The sequence below is a fragment of the Pagrus pagrus genome (assembly GCF_965226575.1).
Source record: "Pagrus pagrus genome assembly, chromosome: 9".
Taxonomy (NCBI): Eukaryota; Metazoa; Chordata; class Actinopteri; order Spariformes; family Sparidae; genus Pagrus; species Pagrus pagrus.
In genome coordinates this window covers 23,412,498-23,433,714 of record NC_140193.1, presented here as the reverse complement: position 1 = coordinate 23,433,714, position 21,217 = coordinate 23,412,498, and the positions used below count along the sequence as shown (strand labels likewise).

The window sequence follows — 21,217 nt, the reverse complement described above, 5'->3', positions numbered from 1 at the left end:
TGTGTGCACCCAATAGCCTCTAGCCTTGTCATTTTAGAGCCAGAACCACAATGGCCTTCGGAAAGGATTTCCTCCGCTCACACTCAAGGATAATTGTTGTGGTAAATATTAGATTTCCAGATTATCTGACCACGTGAGGTTCAGAACTGAAAAAAAAACGGACTGCTGTGCTTTATAGCCTGTACCATCTAACCACACTGCCATCTAGTGCAAGGACACTTGTGCAAAATTTGAATCAGGATTTGTTGTTGTTTAAGGATTTATGTCTGTACCAGACAAATGGGTATGTGTGTGTTAATAATTGTGTCTCTCTTTGTACCCCAGAGGTCTATGTGGGGCAACAGTTGTGGTATGATGGATGATGATGGATGATACTTGCTCAGATCTCCAATGAATTATCAGTGTAACAGACATGGTTGTGAGGGAGGGCTCACAACCAGATGAACATCCTTAAAGAAACACTGTGGGCAGCTCAACAGACCAGGGTGTGATGTGACGCAGAGGTAATCAGATTGCTGCCCCCAGTGTGTCAGGCTTGTCAAAGTTGGCGTGGAGAGAAGCATGGCAGTGACAGCATGTGGTCGTCAGTTGGGTTTGCGTCTATCTTCTTGTTCCATATTTGTCAGTCGAACAGTGTGTGATCTGGCATTGGCTGTGATAGATCAAACAGGAGGAGAAGGAGGTGGTTGAGTGACATGGTGGGAGTGATAGAGGTGGAGGAAGAAATAAACACAAGGAAGGGAGGGAGAGGAAGGAGAAGATGTTTGCTTTGGGTATAAACAAGGTTTAGGATAAGTAGTCACTGTTATACAGCTGTGACGAACATGAAGTGTGACCAAGATAATGGCTCTTCTGTCCAACTAACACCCGATTGTTCTCAGTATCGATATACTATATGTGCATGTGTGTACGGGTGGTGTGTTTGTACATGTGCATTGTCTTTGCTCTCTGCTCTGCGCCACCACTACCACATTACAAAGGGCTCTCAGCATTGAATGTACATTTTGTTAAAGAGAATTTAGCTTGATCAAATGCTTCTTGGAGTGATTGTATTATGGCTTCCCACCAAGGATTTCATTATTTATGAATTAAACTAAAAGCCTGTCCTCCATTTGTGTGATTTAATGGACCAAGGACTTATTTGGGGATTTAGTGCTAGAGAAGAAAGGCGAAGAAGAAAGAGGGAGTGGAGAAGAAAGGAGCGTACCCCTTGGAGAATCCCAATACAATGTGTTCTTATCTTTTGAATGTCACCTTCAGTTTTCTATTGGCAGGCACTCAAGACCCTGTGCCTCTGCCATGTTCTCAAACTGGCATGAACACACAGACACTGACAAGTACAAGCACGCTGTATAAAATGTGTCGTATACATGTTTATTTTGCTCAGACTGTCCTGTTTTTCGTAAACTCCACAGATAGTATAAATGGTAGACAGAGCTTCCGAGTCTGAAAATTGAAGCCAATGTGGAAGTGCCATAAACCTGCATTCTTGTAATGATGAGCAGGGGCCAATTTCATCGGTTGCAAAAAGAAGCCTGATGGTTTGTATGCCTATGAGAAAATGACCCTACTTCTTTTTACCTTGCGGTCTCAATTGTTAGTTTGAAGTCTTCTTCAATACATTGTAAATGATGGTCCCATTTGGGACCCATTAATAAAATAACGGAGGGTATACTTCAGGTCATTTAAGTGACAAGTCTCTACCATCTTGGGTTCTCGGGTTCTCAGTCACCCCCATTAAGGATATCCTCCCCAGCTGCACCATCTTGTCCAAATATGATCACTTCTGGCTCCAAAAAAAGGTGACAGCCATAATGCCAAACACAAGGCTTCGAAATGGTAGTCGACAAACTGATAGGTGAGCGCAATGGCCCTGTTCCCTATTTACCATACAGTCTATGTTAAACTCTAATCTGTATAACATTCCTACAAACAGACGTTTGGCTAAAATGGGGACATGCTAAGAAATTCTAAGCAGCCATTGAAAAGCATCTGGACTCAATTTTGCTCTCAGATGTTGTGCTTAAGTGAATGTCTGGTTTGAGCAGTTGAGAGATCAGTGGCAAGTGACAAGGCACAATTTTGTTGACTAGTTCCATTTTATAGTAGATGTCTACACAGATGTGATATGTTTGGACCAAGAGGATGGAGATGTGTATCTACACTGCTATTTGTTTAACACATGAATATTGAAATAAATATACTATAAAATAGAGTATACCCTATGAATATTTTGTGTCTGTTTTCAACATTAAAAATAATCATTTTCTGAAACAAAACATTTAAAAACAATGAAAACAACACAATACCTTATTTTCAAGTTTATTTTATTTGCCATTTTAAACTTTATTGATAGTGTACAGTGAAGACAGGCAGGTAACATTGGGGGTAGAGAGGGGAATTCCATCCAACAGATGTTCCCAGCCAGAGATTTAGCTGTCACTGTGTATGGTGTGAGCCTTAACCACTTGGCTAAGGATGTCCTGACAAAACAAGACCTGAACCCAAAGGCACACAGCTGAACGTCGTGTAGTCTTGGATACTGTGGCAACGCTGTTAATGGTATCCACAGTTTTGGGTGCTAGAGGTAGCTATTAGAGGTTTACAGGCCATGTGGCTTTACAGCAGCTCCACAGCACGGCTCATTACCCAGCTAATGAGAGGAGAGGGTGACCCTGCTTACTCGCTCTCAGCTCTTCCACCTTAGGGTATTACAGCTGGACTGGCCCAAGGCCCTGGGAACCCAACCAAGACGATGAGGGAATATGGAGTGCAAATAGGTTAGCATGTGTAACAGGGACCACACATGTTTTGAAATTTCGCCCGATTTTTTTTTATTATACATTTTAGACACAGTATAGATACAGTACATACAAGCTTCATTTTCTTCTGGCTTCGTGCTGCATAAGTAACTACCATGCTGAATGATGGATTACAAAGAAAGTAAGGCTTTGTTGTATTAATATTAAATTGTGCAATCTGTGATCGCACATACACACATTCCCACACATGTACAGCTGTTGTCTGGTGTTGTTGGTGAATGGCAGGCTCTGATGTATGAATGGTAAAATGCAGATGATTGTACAGTACGTACACCCTCCCACAGGCACTCGCAAGTGTTGTGTGGGCAACAGTTTTGAAGGCAAGTGTTCCTCAGTTTCCTGTTGTTCCGTTGGCTACTCTCATATATATTCATTCTCTATGTTTGCATGACCCTGAGGCATATTTCAGAGGACTGATCAAAAGAATTACATGGAAAAAATGCGTATTCACAAGCCTATCAGAGTCATTAATTGTGCTTTTTATGAAGACTTTTTCTGAAGTGCTCCATTGACAAGAAAGCCTGAGAGAAATGAAAGATTTTCACTGTTTTTTTTTACTGCCGCCATATTAGTGATTTTCAAGTTGTTAGCTCACAGTTAGATCATTTGTAAAGGAACTGACATATCAGGCTGATGGTCGGCAATATGCCAAGGTTAGCCGTCAGTGAGGATCTGTGGCACTACTTTTTGTGGTGTGTCCCGCACCATTGGCACCAGTCAGCCACCAGCTTTTCAGCCGACTGAGAATGATGAATCGGTGGCAGAGCCCATTGGTCAGATAGATCACTCTGATTGGCTGTTCAGCTAAGCGTATCAGTGCACGAGAAGAGAAACGGAAAAAGAAAGGGAAAGCCCCTTGAGCCTGTCGCTGTAGTACTCATGATTTCACCAATTTAGTGTGGTTTCTCATCATTTTTGCCTTCCCCTCTTCACCAGTGCCATTTGCAACTTTTTTTTCAGACATAGTATTAGAAGGGTCTATATTAGCAAGAGTGGTGCGAAAACGATGTCCACAGTCCCAAGTCTTCCGGTTTCCCTTTTCGAATGACGAATACAGACCACCATGCAGGCGCGGAATGTACAAACTAGTTTGCCATTGGCTATAGACTTTGCAGTCTGTTGAACTGCAGCTTTCTGGCCGAGATACAGGCGACTTGAGGCGTCACAACAGCCGGCTTTTGACACTGCTAGTTCTTTGCTAGTTTGGTGTGTCTGGGCCCTTAGAGGGCTATAAGGTTAATTATTAACTTTTTGCTTCCTTTTCCGAGTGGGACTAGTGTTCTGTTTGCTTACTTGAAGATCAGCTTGAAACCAAATAATGTTAAGCGTACAGATATCAAACAGATAGCAGTCCAACCAGCAGAGGGTTTAATCATTCTGCTTCAGTATGGAGGTGCATTACAGGAAACTGACCTGGTCCTTCAGCTGTGAAATACAGATGTCATGACAGCTTGAGCATCTAGCATGTTATCATCCTTACATGGAGGTATTATTATTGAACACAGTACTAAGTTGTGTCATTTTGCAGGGTCTTTACTTCTTTGTCCCTTAAAAAAGAGGAGCGTTTTTCTTTATTTGAAATGCTTTTCCTCCCAGCTGGTTTTCACATCATACTGTCTAAGACTCCTCAGCAGCTTGTCTGAGGCCATTGTGATGCTGACTACTTTATCTTCACCCTTCATGCTTCTACTGAACTATGGCTCTGACTGAATTCGGTCTAATGCTAATGGTCACCATTGGTTTTTCTTACTCTCATAGCGATGGTTTGGAAAGCTGTGGAAATCCCTTACGGAAAGCTCTCTAGCTCAGCCGAGCCTGAAATTGTCTTGAATGGAGGGGGAAGCAGTGGCAGGTCACCTGAATGGGTCTCAAGGCAAAACACATTAGTCTCGGCTCCATTGTTACACCACAATATACTAAATCTTATCTGTGGCAAGCGAGGCAGTAGTTTTGATTCATCAACCATTCGCTGTGACATAAAGAGAAACACAGAGACATTTTCTCCTGCACGCACACACACACACACACACACACAAACATGCACATATGCACACAGGTGCTTATCCTTTAAAGGCATAATATATACAGTAATATTTTCACATGAAAAAGTCTGAAGACAACTAGACCTATAATGTATATTTTGTTGTGTACTTACATCATTGCAAATGATTCCAACAATGTTCAAATCCCCTTTACCCCCTCTAGTTGTTGTAACTTGTAAGTAAGTTGTAACTTTCAGGGAAAAATGATAATCAGCAGATGATACTTCAGAGAGTGAGGAGGGAAGTCTAGTCACTCTGTTGTTTGCTACTTTTTCTTTTCCTCACTTCTTATTTAACATGTTTATTTATTTTCATCGACGATGGTGGTTCTTCAACAACAAAAACAACTCCCATGATCCCACTCCATGTCACAACATCACATACTTTACATCTTGTTCTTGTTTTGATTGAGACACCCCTAGCAGCATAAATTATATACTGTGCATTGACACTTAAACCTGGACTAACAGATTTTTTGTTTACTTTAGGGCAGCAAATACAACATGTAAACACAACACTTCACCTTACAAAGTTACGTTTTTGGCAAGGTTGCTTAATTACACAACCAACAGATATAGAGCAACATTAACATACATTCTGAATCGTATTTGTGTCCACCTGGCAAATACTAAATGATAATGTATCCAAAAATGAAAATTCAGTCGTCATCTACTCACCCCAATGACGATGGAATGTTGGATTAACTTTTATAGTCCACACAACATTTCTAGAGCTTCACAGTAAAACAGCATCCTCCTAGTAGCTGGGGACTTGTCTTAAAATGTAAAAAAACAACTGAAAAATAAACACAAAATGGCTTCATATACACACACACTGCATGTAGTTCAATTCTCCGGAAGCCCAGAGTTTCCAAATTGATCACCGCATGTTGAGGGTTTAACATTAACATCTTTTCAAATCAATTTGGGTTCTCAGGGCTCCTGTCCCCACCAGTTGTTTAGGAGAATGCTGCATAGTGTTTTGCTGTGAAGCTCCAGAAAGGTTTTGCGGGCTACAAAACTTCTCCCAACATTCCATCAGAATGGGGGCAAATAGATACAGTAATTGCTCATCCTTTAAGTGCAAAATTTACCCTTCCCACTCCTGAGAGAAGTACTGTATTTGGCTCTTTAACTGCTTAATGCTGCACTAAGTTCACCAGCTAGTTGACTTTGTGTTTTGTGACTTTCTGTCATTTGTTGCTGGGCAGATAGCTTTTTATATTTTTATTTTTTATTACTATTATTATTATTACCAAAAATTGTGCTGATAGATGCAAAGACACTCCATAAAGCTGTGAGGAGTTGTAGAGTCAAGCAATAGCTGTATGTGGGTTCATTATTCCAAAATATACCTTTCACATACAAATATACTGGTATACAAATACTCATGTTATGCATTGTTGATATAGCGATATTGATTATAGCCACTGACAGAAATAGATATGCTTGGTGCACTTAAAAACACATATAGTCATGTATCCACGTATATGGGAGAAAGGGTTTCCTCTTCTCTGATACGTAAAACCAATAATCAGTAGAGAATAGATTTTGCTGGTAAGTGCTCTGTTCCTGAGTTCTGGTGCGTCAATGTGTGCTTTATTGATCCAATGTATTGACCAGACTGAAGGCCCAGTGTATTAGCACATACAGTTACTATTGATCTATGGCACCTTAAGAGTGCATCTCCTAACCAGGTAAACCTTAAACTGAACAGCCTTACACACTATAGATAATTCAGGAAACGACATGCCCAGTACTGTTGGTGGCAGCTGACCTCCTGAACACTATTTGCTATAAGGCATTGCAAAAGTAATAATCCTAAGTGGTCCATTGTAAAGTGGAATCTGATTTGTGTTTCCCAGATAAATTGAAATTAAATTCAGTTCAACCTTGGCTTATTTATTTCCACAGTAAGTGGGTCCCCAGATGCAGCAAATAAAAAAAAATGAATAAAGAGAAAACCTGAAGTACATGAATAAGTGTGCATCACTCACACTACACCAGTCTATTTATGAGATGATATTAAAATAGCAATTCTGAATGTCTGTTCCTTTCCCTGCAGCTTTCATCGCTTTCCTCTTTTAGGGAGAATAGAAGGGGTGGAAGAATGTGAGATCAGTAAGGAAGGATGCAGTGAACAGAATCTGTTCAAAGATTTTGAGACTTGAGCAGACTTATGTAAAGAGATGTGAATAGAAGAGAGAAAGGGAGATGAACACTGAGAGCAGCAAAGGACAATACATGGCACGGAAAGTTTTGCTGTAGTCAGATACTGCTGCAGATAAGGGTGCAGAGCCTTGGCTAAACTGTACATCTCGCTGACTTGGCCCAATTGATTAGGACCTCTGGGAACAATATGGTCCATAGTAATTCTGCACTGCGTGTGTGTGTGTGTGTGTGTGTGTGTGTGTGTGTGTGTGTGCGTGCGTGCGTGCATGCGCGCGTGTACTGTATGTGTGCATGTTTGTTTGAGATATTTTGTTTGTGTGTGTTTTGCTTGCTGGGAAATCAGCAACCAAATGTACAGGTAGTATTTGAGATGACTGCAGCACTTTGTACAAGTTTCACCCAGAGAACTGCAGCGCTAGAAAGAAGCTCACTATTTTGCTCAACACTTTATCTTATTTTCAATTCTATACTGCTGAAGCAGAGACACTATAAGAAGGTGTTTTGTTTATTGCTTTAAGCCATATTAGATCCACAATCCACTTGCCTGTTTGTAATCATCCCTTAAGTTTTGTTCATACTTATTTTCCTTCTGCCTGCTTCTCTCTCTTACTTGTTTTAGTCTCATGCTCTTCCTCCTTCTGTCTCTGCCTCTTTCCATCCCGTGTCTATCTTGGGAGTCGGAATATAGACAGAAAGCCTAGGCAAGCAAATGCTGGTGCATAATTCCGTCTTCACAGTACGCCACTCACCCACTCAGGGTAAAAAAGAAGCTCCCACATTTTAGTCTCCTAGAAAAAGAAAATGGATAGACAGATTTCCATTCCCTCCTTTGTCAGCTCCCTCCTTCCCCCGGCCATCAAATACAAGGGGCTGTTCCAGTCATTTGGGCGCTCGCAGCCAGACAAGCGCAAACATAAAATACCAATATACACAAGCAGCGAGAAGGGGATGTTTGCATTGGTAGACAGACAGAAAAAAATGGCGTGACAGACAGAGAAACATTCACCGAGCCCAGTCAATATATTTCACAGCAGTTTCCTGCTCAGAATGATAAGCTGCCATTCACCATTGCTCCAGATGGCAGTTCACTTCCAGGCCTAATCTGCAATGCATCAGGGGTTATCTCCAGGCACCCAGACAGAGAATACCTGCAAGGGAATTTCAATCAGCCTCCCCCATATGTAATTAAATAGAAATAATTGGTTTCATTCCCTTTGTCATTTTTTATTCCTCCAGTCTGCACCACAGTTCTTCAGCCTGCACACATGCACATTATTCTAACTGTCGCTACCTTTTCTTTTCTCCATTAACCACTCCAAAGTAATCTTTGCTTTTTCTTTTGTTGCCTTCTCCATTCTTTTCTAAAAGTAAGTGGGATCTCCTCCTAAATGTGGTTGTCTGTCCTGTATGTGGTGTGTGTGTTGTAAGCAAGTGTGCTGCTGCCATCATCAGGCAGAAGCGTAAAGCTGCACCCTCAAGTCCTTGATAAAACCTCTGCGTCTCCTTTTGCAATACCAGGCTTAGTCTTGTGCTTTTCTCCATGACTACCAAGGGTAACGTCAAAATCCCGAAACTTTTCACACCCAGGCTATAGCAACTGTGGCCTCCTTTTCCTTTGTATCCCATATTAATCCCTCTCTTCTTCATTCTCATCATGTGGACGACTTTCCCCTTTCACTGTGTGCTCTTCTGTGCCTGAACTGGTTTTTTGGCTCCCTTCCTTTAGCTCAAGCAAAGTGAAGCCAACGCTGACACCAAAGAGAAGCTCCCCCTACGACTCAGGATCTTTGAGAAGTTCCCCAACAGACCTCAGATGGTGAAGATCTCCAAGCTGCCGTCCGATTTCACCGTGCCCAGGATCAGGTACAGTACACACACACACCAAGTCAATTTATATACAGTGCATTCAGAAAGTAGTCAAACCCATTTACTTTTTTCACATTTTGTTAGGTTGCAGCCTAATGCTGAAATTGTTTAAATGAATGGGTTCCCCTCATCAATCTACACTCAATACACCAAAATGACAAAGTGGCAATTTTAGTATTCAGACCCTTTGCTATGACACTTGAAATTTAGCTCAAGTGCCTCTCGTTTCTCTGGATTAGCTTTGAGATGTTTCTCCAGCTTGACCGGAGTCCACCTGTGGTAAATTCAATTGATTGGAAATGAATTGGAAAAGCACACCACCTGTCTATATAAGGTCTCAATTGGCAATGCATATCAGAGCAAAACCAAGTCACAAGGTCGAAGGAACTGCCTGCAGAGCTCAGAGACAGGATTGTGTCGAGGCACAGATCTAGGGAAGGCTACAAAAAAATTTGAAATCTGTTGCATTGAAGGTTTCCCAAGAGCACAGTGGCCTCCATAATTCGAAAATGGAAGAAGTTTTGGAACCTAGAGCTGGCCGCTTGGCCAAACTGATCAATCAGGGGAGAAGGGCCTTGGTAAGAGAGGTGACAAAGAGCCTGATGGTCACTCTGCCTGAGCTCCAGAGATCCTGTGTGGAGAAACTTCCAGGACAACCATCACTGCAACACTCCACTGTTCTGGGCTTTATGGCAGAGTGGCCAGATGGAAGCCTCTCCTCAGTGAGAGACTCATGAAAGCCTGCTTGGAGTTTGCAAAAAAGCACCTAAAGGACATTCAGACTGTGAGAAACATGATTATCTGGTCCAATGAAACAAAGATTGAACTGTTTGGCCTCAATTCTAATCTCTGCCCAATACCATCCCAACAGTGAAGCACTATGGTGGCAGCATCAAGCTTTGGGGGTGTTTTTCAGCGGCAGGGACTGAGCGACTGGTCAGGGTTGAGGGACAGCTGAATGGAGAAAAGTACAGAGATATCCTTAATGAAAACCTGGTCCAGAGCATTCAGGACCTCAGACTGGGCCAATGGTTCCCCTTCCAACAGGACAATGACCCTATGTACATAGCCAAGTAATGCAGGAGTGAATGTCCTTGAGTTGCCCAGCCAGAGCCCTGACTTGAACCCAATTTAACATCTTTGGAGAGACCTTAAAATGGCTGTCCTCCGATGGTACCCATCCAACCTGACAGAGCTTGAGAGGATCTGCAGAGGAGACTGGCAGAAAATCCCCAAATCCAGGTGTGCAAAGCTTGTTGCGTCATACCGCTGCCAAGGGTGCTTCAACTAAATACTGAATAAGGGGTCTGAATACTTGTCAATGTGATATATCAGTTTTTCCTTTTAAATAAAAATAAATAAAAATGTATAAAATTCTGTTTCCGCTTTGCCATTCTGGTGTATTGAGCGTAGATTGATGAGGGGAAAAAATAATTTAAACGGTTTTAGCATCAGGCTGCAACATAACAAAACATGAAAAAAGTGAAGGGGTTTGAATACTTTCTGAATGCATTGTATATAGTATATATTTCATGAGATAGGTTTGAAGTTTTGCTCATGCAGGAGCTTCCTAATTTAGCTGCGGGCCACAGACTAAGGAAAATGGCAGTTTGAATTTACCCAAGACTAGAAGTTAGTCCTAGATGTCGCTGTTGGGTAGATATCAAAGATGCTAGCAAGCAACACAGTGCAAAATGAACACAGCAGAAACATCAATAGTTCTATATGAAATAAAAAAGGGAGCAGATTTCTCCAGAATGCCAACAGGAAGCGACTGTTGTTGTTCACAAAATGTCAAGGTAATTTGCTCTATAACACGAAGTGTGATCTCCAGCCATTTGAATAAAAATAGTTACATTGCTTTTCTAAAAACAGGATATCTAGTCAAAACATTTGTTGGCATATACTTAATGAACCATTTTATGTTTCAAGCACCAGTAAGAGTCAGAGTTTGGCATAAAAGGAAGAAGAACTGGGTTATTAAATTGAGATAGAATGTCCATCATACCCAGACACTTGAAATCAAAGGAAATAAACAATGTTTTACAGATGGGTGATTTCCACTTTATTGTGGTAAAACCAAACAAGCAGTAAAGATGTCAAACCTGTCAATGTTGCCACCATTTTCCAGACATTTCCATTTTCCAGAAATGTTCCTAGTAGATAATATGCAATGATATTCTGCAAGAAGTCCTTTTGTACTTTGTGGTGTGTTTAGCAAGAGAGCAGTTTTAGCCAGAATTAAACTGTATCCAGCACAGTGGACCTCATGATCAATTTCATAATTTAGTTGCTGATTATTGCACAGCTGGGTCCTTCACTCCCCCAGAAATCCCCCTCTGCAGCCCATCTGCCAGGCTGCTGCAGCAAGAGATTCCTCTGACATGTTTTGCAGCTGAATTTGCACCAAGGTGGTTTGGTTCCAATACAAATGTTCTGTTTCTTCTATCTTTTAAGTGTATGGATTTCTTCAGTAGGAAACAACGCATTACAATTCATCGGCTTCGTGTGTGTGTGTGTCGTTTGATGTGTACTCTAGGGAGAGTTTTATGAAGCAGTTCATTGATCGTCAGCAGCAGGACACCAGTTGTTTGTTCCGGCGTCTCCCATCCGCTTCATCCTCCTCCTGTGACCATTCCAAACGCTCAGCCATTGAAGACAACAAGTATATCGACCAAAAGGTACTTTGCACACTCGTTCTTTTACTCATTCACTGTCTTTATCTCACACTTAACTCCGTTTTCATGGCTCCATATCTACAGCAGATGAACCACAGCGGTAAGAAGTAAAATAGCAGGAGCAAATTGTCCCTAATGTTTACAGGCGTGTGTATGGTGTGTTTTTGGATGGTGCACTCAATTTAACAAACTGCTGACTAATGGACTTTCACTATGTGCTCTCTCAGCTTCGCAGGTCGATATTTAGTATCCGAGCTCGTAACCTCCTGGAAAAGGAAACCACTATCAATAAAATCCTGCGGTAAGGCACATTAACACCTCCTCAAGAAGCATGGTTCTGTTGGTATGCAGATCAGAAAACATCTATGTATAAACTTAGCTAAATGTTATTTTGTTATTGTTTTAACAACATTTAAAGCACATTTTCCAGGTTGAAGATGATTTTTATTCACGTTACTTTTAGTCACATTCAAGGACTTCCTTCTCCTCCGTTATCATCATTGGGTGTTTTAGCAGAAGTTATAGTGACAGGCGACCAAATGAAACGCACCAATACGTTGAGTAAAATTATGGATTTGTTATGGTTTGCAAAAAGGTGAAGATCAAAAAGCAGACACAGAGGCAGGCAGGTCAAAAAACAAGAGGCCAAGTTTATTAACAAAGCTGAAATCCAAAAATCTAAATGCAGGCATTGAAAAAACAAGCGACAAAATCAGGCAAAAGACAAAGACAAGTCTAAGAATACAAAACCAAGAACAAACAAAAAAAAGCGCAAGGAGCAAAAGCTGTAACAGATGACACACGAGGAGCAGGCAAACTGACACCGGTAGGTAAACAGATGAACTGACAACAAGTGAGGGAAAACAGACCAAATAAAAGGACTCATTAACAAATGACACACGGGTGAACTGGAGAAAAAGACGGAGAAAGACAAAGGCAGGAAGTGCTAAACAAAACATGACATACACGGATGAAAAATAAAATATTGAAAATACAAAATAAAATAGGAAATACCTGAAATAAAAACCCAAAACCATGATAGGATTTCTCTGAACATTGTCCTGAAAATTTGGGATAATGTAAGTACACAACTCCACAAAACATATAACAATGGTCTAGTTGTTTTTAGACATTTTGATGCGGTAAAGTAACATATTATATGTTTAATTGAATAGAACAGAAGGGCTTTTCTAGTTGAAAAAACCCTTCATTATTTTTTTTATTAATAATTTCATAATATATTATGTCCTAACAGACATTAAACTTGATATAAACTAGGGATATTTCTTTTATAACGCTAATATGATATGATACAATACCATATGTGGGTAAATGTACATGGTATGACTACCATCAATTATCATACTACAGTATTCTGTTAAACTGAATACCGTAGTATTGCAACCCTAACTCATTGAAATGCTGCCAAAACAAAAGTTGCATGTAACCAAGATGTCAAAAAAAGTTTAATTTCTAAATAAATCTAACCTAATTCTAACCCACATGCAACTTTAAGCAGCTCTCAACATTTGACTGTCAGTTGTTTGTTCTCTTTTGTTTTTAATCAAAAGATCTTAAGATTTGGGATTGACGCTGTCCTTGGAGACCCCAGCTAGGTGTGTTTAGTATGCGTCATCCACAGTCATGAAACGCATGCCAGTCTTTGTGTGGGTGAAAGCAATAATGTATGTGCATATTTGATGTAGCTCTGCTGCAACAGCACTCTGGTATTGTTACTGCTTCTCCCTTTCTGTCTCACGCACACGAGCAAAGACACACACACAGAGACCCTCTTCAGACTCATTTACTGTCGCGTAGAAGTAAATGGATAATTTGCTGTTCAGCATGGCAGAGCTGGCACTAAGTGTAGATTAGCTCTCCGGCACCGTGTCCAATCTGGCTCGCTCCCCCCTCCCTCATTCAGTCAGTCTGGAAGATAGACAGCATATCAGTAGTCATAACACGTTCTGTCTGGTCTGCCATCATCCACACAAACACACAATTAGGCTCGCAGTCACACCAACATCGGCAAACATACACACAGCATACGCAGGCACTCATGCGTGCTTACTGCCAATAAACAAGCAATCGCTCCGAGTCTCCGTAAATGATTAAAGTACACACACACACTGCCGGTGCCCACAGTGTCATTAGCTCTGTTCTGGTACATGACTCTGCTGTTAGCCAAAACACACAGGGTTGCCCAGAATTACGCTCACACTTACACTAACTAGACTAATGGAATGTGTGGAACCTGTTTCATAATGAGAGCCTGGATCGCAGCTTTTAAGAACCCAGAATGAAGAAGGCCATGTATAGCTTGTTGACCAGATACAGCTGGTGAACTCACATGCAGATTTTGTTCTAATCCTCTTTATATTGATTATGAGGAGAGAAAAAAACAAACTTATTTTGTGCTTGTGTTCCCCAGGGCGTGTACCAGACAGCGTATGCTAAGTGGATCCTTTGAAGGCCAGCCAGCCAAAGAACGCTCTATACTCAGTGTCCAGCATCACATACGGCAAGAGCGCAGGTGTGAAAGCACACACACACACACACACACACACACACACACACACACACACACACGTACAGAAATCATGTGAAATCTTACACACACGCACAGTGCTATGTGATACCTGTCTGCTCTTTGTATCTACAGATCTCTGAGACATGGCTCCACTAGTCAGAGGATCAGCCGAGGGAAGTCTCTGGAGACACTCACCCAGGATGTGAGCACGCATGCACACACACACACACACACACACACACACACACACACACACATACACACACACCTCCTGACAAACATATTGTACTGTGAGCTTGAATGTTCCCAGAATAAAGGTTTTCAGACGAGGTTTTAGCTGGTGTGTTCCAGCAGTATTCCTTAAAATGCGTCTTATAACTTCATTGCCTCTTTCTCCAGCATTCCAGTACAGTACGCTATCGTAACGCACAGAGAGAGGACAGCGAGATTAAAATGATCCAGGAGAAGAAAGAACAAGCAGAAATGAAAAGGTATGCACACACACATCCATCTAATGTCAACCTGTAAAGTTCGGGTTAGGTTTGGTGAGGTTAAGGTTACCACTATTGTCTCATGTAGGAGAAACTTGTTTTGGATTAAGAGAACTGCTCCATCAGACCAGACATTACAGTAAAAACACATAAGAGCATGTGTACAAGGATTGCCTAAGACAAAAACAACAAGCATGTTTGGTAGTGTTGCTTTTAAAAATAACATTATAAGATTACTGGTGCTTAGGTATATTGTCCAGAAGATGCGCTTCCTTCTTTAAACGATTGACTCTGCTAACATGGGATAGCATACTCTACAACCCGTAATCTGTACTGTAACTCCGCAGGCTAACCATAATGGGAATGACAAACATAAAATAAAGTTGGTACAAGCATGCCTATACAGTAGCCTACAAATTCATACAACACGCATTTTTTTCCAATTCATCTGCAATGAAAAGGTTGAGTTATTTGCAGTACATCAAAGTAAACAGCAAGTGAGGGTACGTTACCTGACAGCTAGCAGCTTCTTTCTTTTGGCTGCTAACCATCCGACAGCGAATTTAACCCGAACGTACAGTTTTAGCAGCTGCCTCCATGAAAACAAGAAAACATGGGCTCCTATAGCCTACAGTACATCGTGTTTTAGGCTGCCCTCGCTGCTCTGGCCATCTTGCTAGCTGAGTTACACCTGCGCACTGACACAACACAACCGCACTGACACATCTGAAGGTGGCTACGTACAGCCTGCCAAGAAGTAGGAGAGAAACAGAAACGGTGCGAATGCATCAGGGATTTTCTTTTTCGTGGCAACAAAAGGAACAGGGAACTAGGGTGAAGTTCTCACACTCACAGATAACCTATTCCAAAACGTAACTAAATAACGTATCACTTGAATTGCAAAACGAACGCATTACATTACTCATTTCAGCTAAAAGGTCATCTGAGTACTCTACTTTGTAACACATTACCACTAATATCATCATAGCTATATCATAACTGCTTTTTGTCCCATCTCTGTGCTTGTATTGCCGTGCAGAAAAGTCCAGGAGGAGGAACTGAGAGAAAATCATCCTTACTTTGATAAGCCGCTCTTCATCGTGGGGCGGGAGCACCGCTTCAGGAACTTTTGCAGGATGATTGTTCGGGCTCGCTTCAATGCGTAAGATCAGTCAATCTGTATATGGTCTAAAGATGTTTCTCTCAGCAGCCTCTCGTAGCTCTGAATGGTCTTAATTGGACTTCAGCATTCAACAATTGTAACATGATATCAATAGACTCCTCAGAAAGCTTTCATATTTACCCACCTGTCTTTGGTTTCTTCAGACCAATGTCGTACCAGTGTTTACAATGTTTTATCTGCCGCATGTTAGCAGAAACAGATGCCTTTGTGTGAGTTTGACTCACAAGACAGTTTTCTTTTGCTTTTTTCTTCTGTCAAAATGTTGACAATTTGTTTTCTTTGTATGAATTCATTTCTAGATCCAAAACTGACCCCATAACAGGAGTGGTGAAAAACACCAAATACCACCAGCTGTAGTAAGTGTGATGAATTATTGATTCCTTCGCTCTCTATTGATCTGTTCGCTCTACAACAGTGGAATACTTATTAATTATGTAGCTTAATTGCCTGCCTGTTGTGCTTCCCCAAAAAACAGTGATAAGGAATGAAAATTGTGGAGTGAAGAAGAGCTGTGAAATAGATTTCACCCATTATGCAACCTAATTGTAATTCAGCCGAGCATGGAGTCTGATTATTAAAGTGAGAGGCAGTCCTTTGTATCAGATACTGTTGGTGCCAGGGGATTTTTACTGACTACCTGCTGGAGAATAGATTGGGCTGCTCACACATGCACACACACACACACACACACACACACACACACACAGATTTATTCACTCACTTTCTTATACCTCTCCTCACATATCCTCCCTCTATCTTGTCTTCCCCCTCTCTTTCTCTTGAATCATCTCTGAATATTTGCTGGTTTGCAAGCCAAATAACTTTCCTGACCTACTTAAGCTTAAAAAAACTATGACCATGTTAATTCGTGTCCCTGCAGCGATCTTCTGGGCCTTGTCACCTATTTGGACTGGGTTATGATTGTAGTAACCATCTGCTCCTGCATCTCCATGATGTTTGAATCACCCTTCACCAGGGTCATGCACGTCCCCACGCTGCAGGTATTTAAAGCAGATGGATCAATGGCTAAATGGACAAGCGAGCGGATGTGTGATTGCTGTGTCACCCGTACCCTCTGTTTCAGATTGGGGAGTATGTGTTCGTGATTTTTATGAGCATCGAGCTCAACCTGAAGATCATGGCCGACGGTCTGTTCTTCACCCCCACAGCTGTCATCAGAGACTTTGGAGGAGTCATGGACATCTTCATCTATCTTGTGAGAAATCTCGAGGCTGCTTCATTGAAACATAAAAAGGGTTATAATAAATAATTGGAGGAATCTGACTTGAAAAAGTCCTTGAGGGTAGACCAATCACATGTCATTTGTCTTATTTAAATAATAGCCAAAACAACTCAATTTCTTATGTGCATCTAATTTGCATGAATATTCTGCAAAAATCTGATTAAGTCTTTGTTCAGTGATGTTGCTATACAACATGACTGTCTCAGGTTGGTTTGGATAAAGGATTCTGACAGCTACAAGGTTGTTATACAAATAATGAGATTGCAACTTTATGATCTTTTGAGTGCTTTCCCTTCCCCCTAACTGCTCATCGCCACCCTGCTATGTGTCTCTTGTAGGTGAGCCTGATCTTCCTGTGCTGGCTGCCTCCTGACGTCCCTCCTGAGTCTGGGGCTCAGCTGCTGATGATGCTGCGCTGCCTGCGTCCGCTCAGGATCTTCAAGCTGGTACCCCAGATGAGGAAGGTGGTGCGGGAGGTTCTCAAAGGATTCAAGGAGATTTTCCTGGTTAGTGGTTGGTAGAATCAGAGCAGCAAAACTTTTGAGCTAGCACTGAGATAGCTACTGTGACAGCAGAACATGCACAGCTCAGAGGACAAGAGACATGGAATCCTGTTAGCTCCCACATTTTAAGGAAACTAGCTTGCTTTTACTAACGTTGATACCAAGATCAGCATGAATCAATGCTACAACTACTTGCAATGTAGCTTCCATCTATTCCAAAAGTCTTGCTAAACTGAAACACAAGCAGTGCAGTAGTGTCCTTGCTGTACAGACATCATAACTGTCTTTTTTAGGCCTTGTAGATCTAATATGAGTGAAGACTCAGCAACTGAGTTGCTTGTTTCTTGACTCGCATTTGTTCAGAAATAAATTCTGCTGGACTGCTAAGATCAAATAAGTTAATTTTTTCTTTTACCACTAGCTTTCTTCATACATCGGAACCCTTCTACTCATGTTAAAATTACACGCCTCACAGAACGTCATCTTAAACCACAGAATGTATATAAAGTCAATGTCTGAAACCCGACCTATATTAGATAAATGGTTGTGATTGGCCTGAATCTGTCTAAACAAGAGAGGGGCCAGATGCATCTGCCAGATCAGATAAAACATGAGCTCACAGATTTGTCTGGTTCCCAGATGAGTATGATTGTAGAAGAAAGCCATTTTCAAAATCACCACCACCGAATTATTCAGTACATTTGCTCAGTCCCAGAAGCAGAAAAAGGGAATCATATTAAAAACTGCAATTCATGTTAATCCCTGTCAATATGTACTGCGGGCAAATGCATGTAAATGTGTACAACACAGCTCGCTCTCCTCTCACTGTTTATCTTACTTTTGGCCACTTGTTTGGGAGAAAACTGTATGAAATAATTAGAAAGCTAAGTGACAAAATAAAGCATTACCTGTGTTTTCCTTATCAGGCAGGCAGTTGTTTGTTTACGTTTCACTTCAGTTCATTATAACATTAAATTTAATTTACTTACTACAAGGACTTGAATGCAGCGCTGTTTGGAAAATAGTCTTGAGAAAGCTTTTAGCTGTGTGAAAAACTGACATTTAGAAAGTATTCATGTGTGCTCTTGTTGTTATTGCAATCTTGCCCATTTCCAGGCTTTGTTTACCTTTTGCTGTGCCTACCGAGGATTTTATTATGTTATCAGTACCTTACAATACTTACTGATTCTCTCTGAGTCCGACTTGGATTTTCCCATCTGAGGTCTCTACATCCACAGCCGTCTGACATCCTTAGCTCGCTCTCTAATCTCACAGACTTGGATTATGTTGAACTGCCTGCCTTAAACTCCTGATTGATTTTCCTGCAGGTTTCCATTCTACTCCTCACACTAATGCTGGTGTTCGCAAGCTTCGGGGTTCAACTGTTTGCCGGAAAGCTCGCCAAGTGCAACGACCCTCACATCCTTAAACGGGTACAGCAAGAAACATAATCTCCTCACTAAACCACCCCCCCTCCCATCCCTTGCTCCCTGCAGAGAAGCACATGTACGAGGAGTTTCCCCAGTCAAATCAATAATCCAATGGTTCCTTTTATCAACTATCTTAAGAGTCATTATAGATCTGTCTTATTGCTATATCATTTTTAGTTATACAGAAAACCCTTAATGGATGTTTTAACAGTATAGTGCTCAAATTGGTTTTCCAAGGAGTGTTCCAGTTTTCCCCAGTAATTTAATCTATTGTACTGTTTTACCTCATGTCCAGATAGTTGTTTCCCTCCTAATGTTGTGTTGTAAACTGTGTTGTTGGCTACAGGAGGAGTGTCATGGTATATTCCGAATAAATGTCAGCGTTTCCAAAAACCTCAACCTGAAACTGAGGCCTGGAGAGAAGAAGCCTGGTTTCTGGGTACCAAGAGTCTGGTACAGCTGCTCGTTTTTCTATTTCAGCTTGATTTAAGATTGTTTTCTTCACTACAGCCAGAGATTGATGTACCCATTCTGTGCCTCCTCAGGGCCAACCCTCGTAATTTTAACTTTGACAATGTGGGAAATGCCATGTTGGCTCTGTTTGAGGTGCTGTCACTCAAAGGCTGGGTGGAGGTCCGAGATGTCATTATTCACCGCGTTGGACCGGTACTGAACCCAATCTTACCTTACCTTTCTTTTCTTTTTTCACCACTAACTCCTACGTTATCAGAACACAACGGTTTAAATACTTCTGTCCCTGCAGATCCATGGTATCTACATCCACGTCTTTGTGTTTCTGGGCTGCATGATCGGACTCACTCTGTTTGTTGGTGTTGTCATTGCAAACTTCAACGAGAACAAGGTAACAGCCACACTCATAGATACAACCTCCAACTTTTTAAGGTGATTTTCAGGGTGTTTCTACCTGCGTGTACCTTATATGGTGGTAATGAGACTAGATCACCTCCAGCATTGAAGTGCGTCATGTTTCCCATTATCAGGGCACTGCTCTCCTGACAGTGGACCAGAGGAGGTGGGAGGATCTGAAGAGTCGACTGAAAATAGCCCAACCTCTCCACCTGCCACCCCGCCCAGGTGCTCACACAAAAAACATGTTCATGTGGTGACCAATGACTACTCAGTATTCATGTCTACATTATAGTGTTGTCAGTGTATAACCGCTGCCAACGTCAACACACAAGTAAGCAACAGCAGCTCAGCAACACAGCCGCCACGCACTACACAAGCATTCAGTGTGGCCAGTCAGTAAATGTCGGTCCACCTTAAATGAGCCTGCACCGAAGTTGTCGCCAACTCTGTGTGTGGCTAACCCCCTTCACTTTAATCAGCAGGTTTGAAGCAAGTCGTCCTTGAGTAGTTCTAATATTTACTCACTGACAAATAGCCTGAACTGTACACACCACACTGCTACATTCAAAGGTATAATGTTACTGTAAACTTCAAACATGCTCTCTCTTTTTCTCATCTGTCTCATCAACTCACATTCAAAGATAAGAGAAAGCGCAGCTGGTGTCTGTGTATTGATGCTGCAGAAAATCAATATTGAAACGGCTCAAATATTCAGAATCAATATGGATTGAAAAAATCGATACTTTTGACACTACTTTTAACACCACATCCCATTTTGTGACTGCATCTGGCACAGTTGTGATGCTATTGTGTTGACAAAACCTGTCCACAGACAGACAGACATGTGAATGCCTGGCAAAGTACTCAAAATTGCTCCTCTCTCTAGGTGTCTCCAGGGCCAAATTTTGCTATGATGACACACATTCACAGACACGCTGTTGTGGCTGGTAATAGACCCCAAACAGATACACCAAATACTTTGGTGATGGAGTATCAAGCACAACATTATGAAAGCCATTCCCTGATCAATCATGCAGTGTGTGTCTGTGCATTGTTAAGTGGCACCTGCATGATTAATCCATGTTTGATGGTCCTTGTTTTTCATTCAGGATTGGTGCCTGGAGGGATGCAACAACACCCAAGTGTTGACTCGCAGCAGTTATAAAAAATCTGAACATGAGGACAGATATTATAAATGGCTCAGACACTGAATCATGTCCTTATAATCCTTATAAAGCACATTTATTTAACAAATTGATCATATTTTTACACCAGCTTTATCCACACCAAATTTGCATTCATGGACAAGCAGTAGCTGGATCAGTGTTGAATTTTATTTTATTTTAAACACAAGCAAACTATTGTCATTGATCACATGTCAACATGGG

At 41.4% G+C, this 21,217-nt stretch overlaps 1 protein-coding gene across 5 annotated transcripts in view; it reads left to right on the top strand.

Annotated features, from left to right (window-relative positions):
- nalcn (sodium leak channel, non-selective) overlaps window positions 1-21,217 on the top strand; it is an 86,804-nt gene that overhangs the window by 56,265 nt on the left and 9,322 nt on the right. For all 5 annotated transcript variants that reach the window (XM_084361550.1, XM_084361548.1, XM_084361549.1 and 2 more), the window contains 16 exons: window positions 8,762-8,898; window positions 11,441-11,582; window positions 11,807-11,880; window positions 14,011-14,112; window positions 14,242-14,311; window positions 14,509-14,600; window positions 15,640-15,762; window positions 16,083-16,139; window positions 16,664-16,784; window positions 16,868-16,999; window positions 17,365-17,532; window positions 18,858-18,962; window positions 19,306-19,412; window positions 19,505-19,625; window positions 19,723-19,821; window positions 19,961-20,054. In XM_084361550.1, coding sequence (XP_084217676.1) covers window positions 8,762-8,898; window positions 11,441-11,582; window positions 11,807-11,880; window positions 14,011-14,112; window positions 14,242-14,311; window positions 14,509-14,600; window positions 15,640-15,762; window positions 16,083-16,139; window positions 16,664-16,784; window positions 16,868-16,999; window positions 17,365-17,532; window positions 18,858-18,962; window positions 19,306-19,412; window positions 19,505-19,625; window positions 19,723-19,821; window positions 19,961-20,054 — 1,744 coding nt within the window. The remainder of the gene's footprint in view (window positions 1-8,761; window positions 8,899-11,440; window positions 11,583-11,806; window positions 11,881-14,010; window positions 14,113-14,241; window positions 14,312-14,508; window positions 14,601-15,639; window positions 15,763-16,082; window positions 16,140-16,663; window positions 16,785-16,867; window positions 17,000-17,364; window positions 17,533-18,857; window positions 18,963-19,305; window positions 19,413-19,504; window positions 19,626-19,722; window positions 19,822-19,960; window positions 20,055-21,217) is intronic.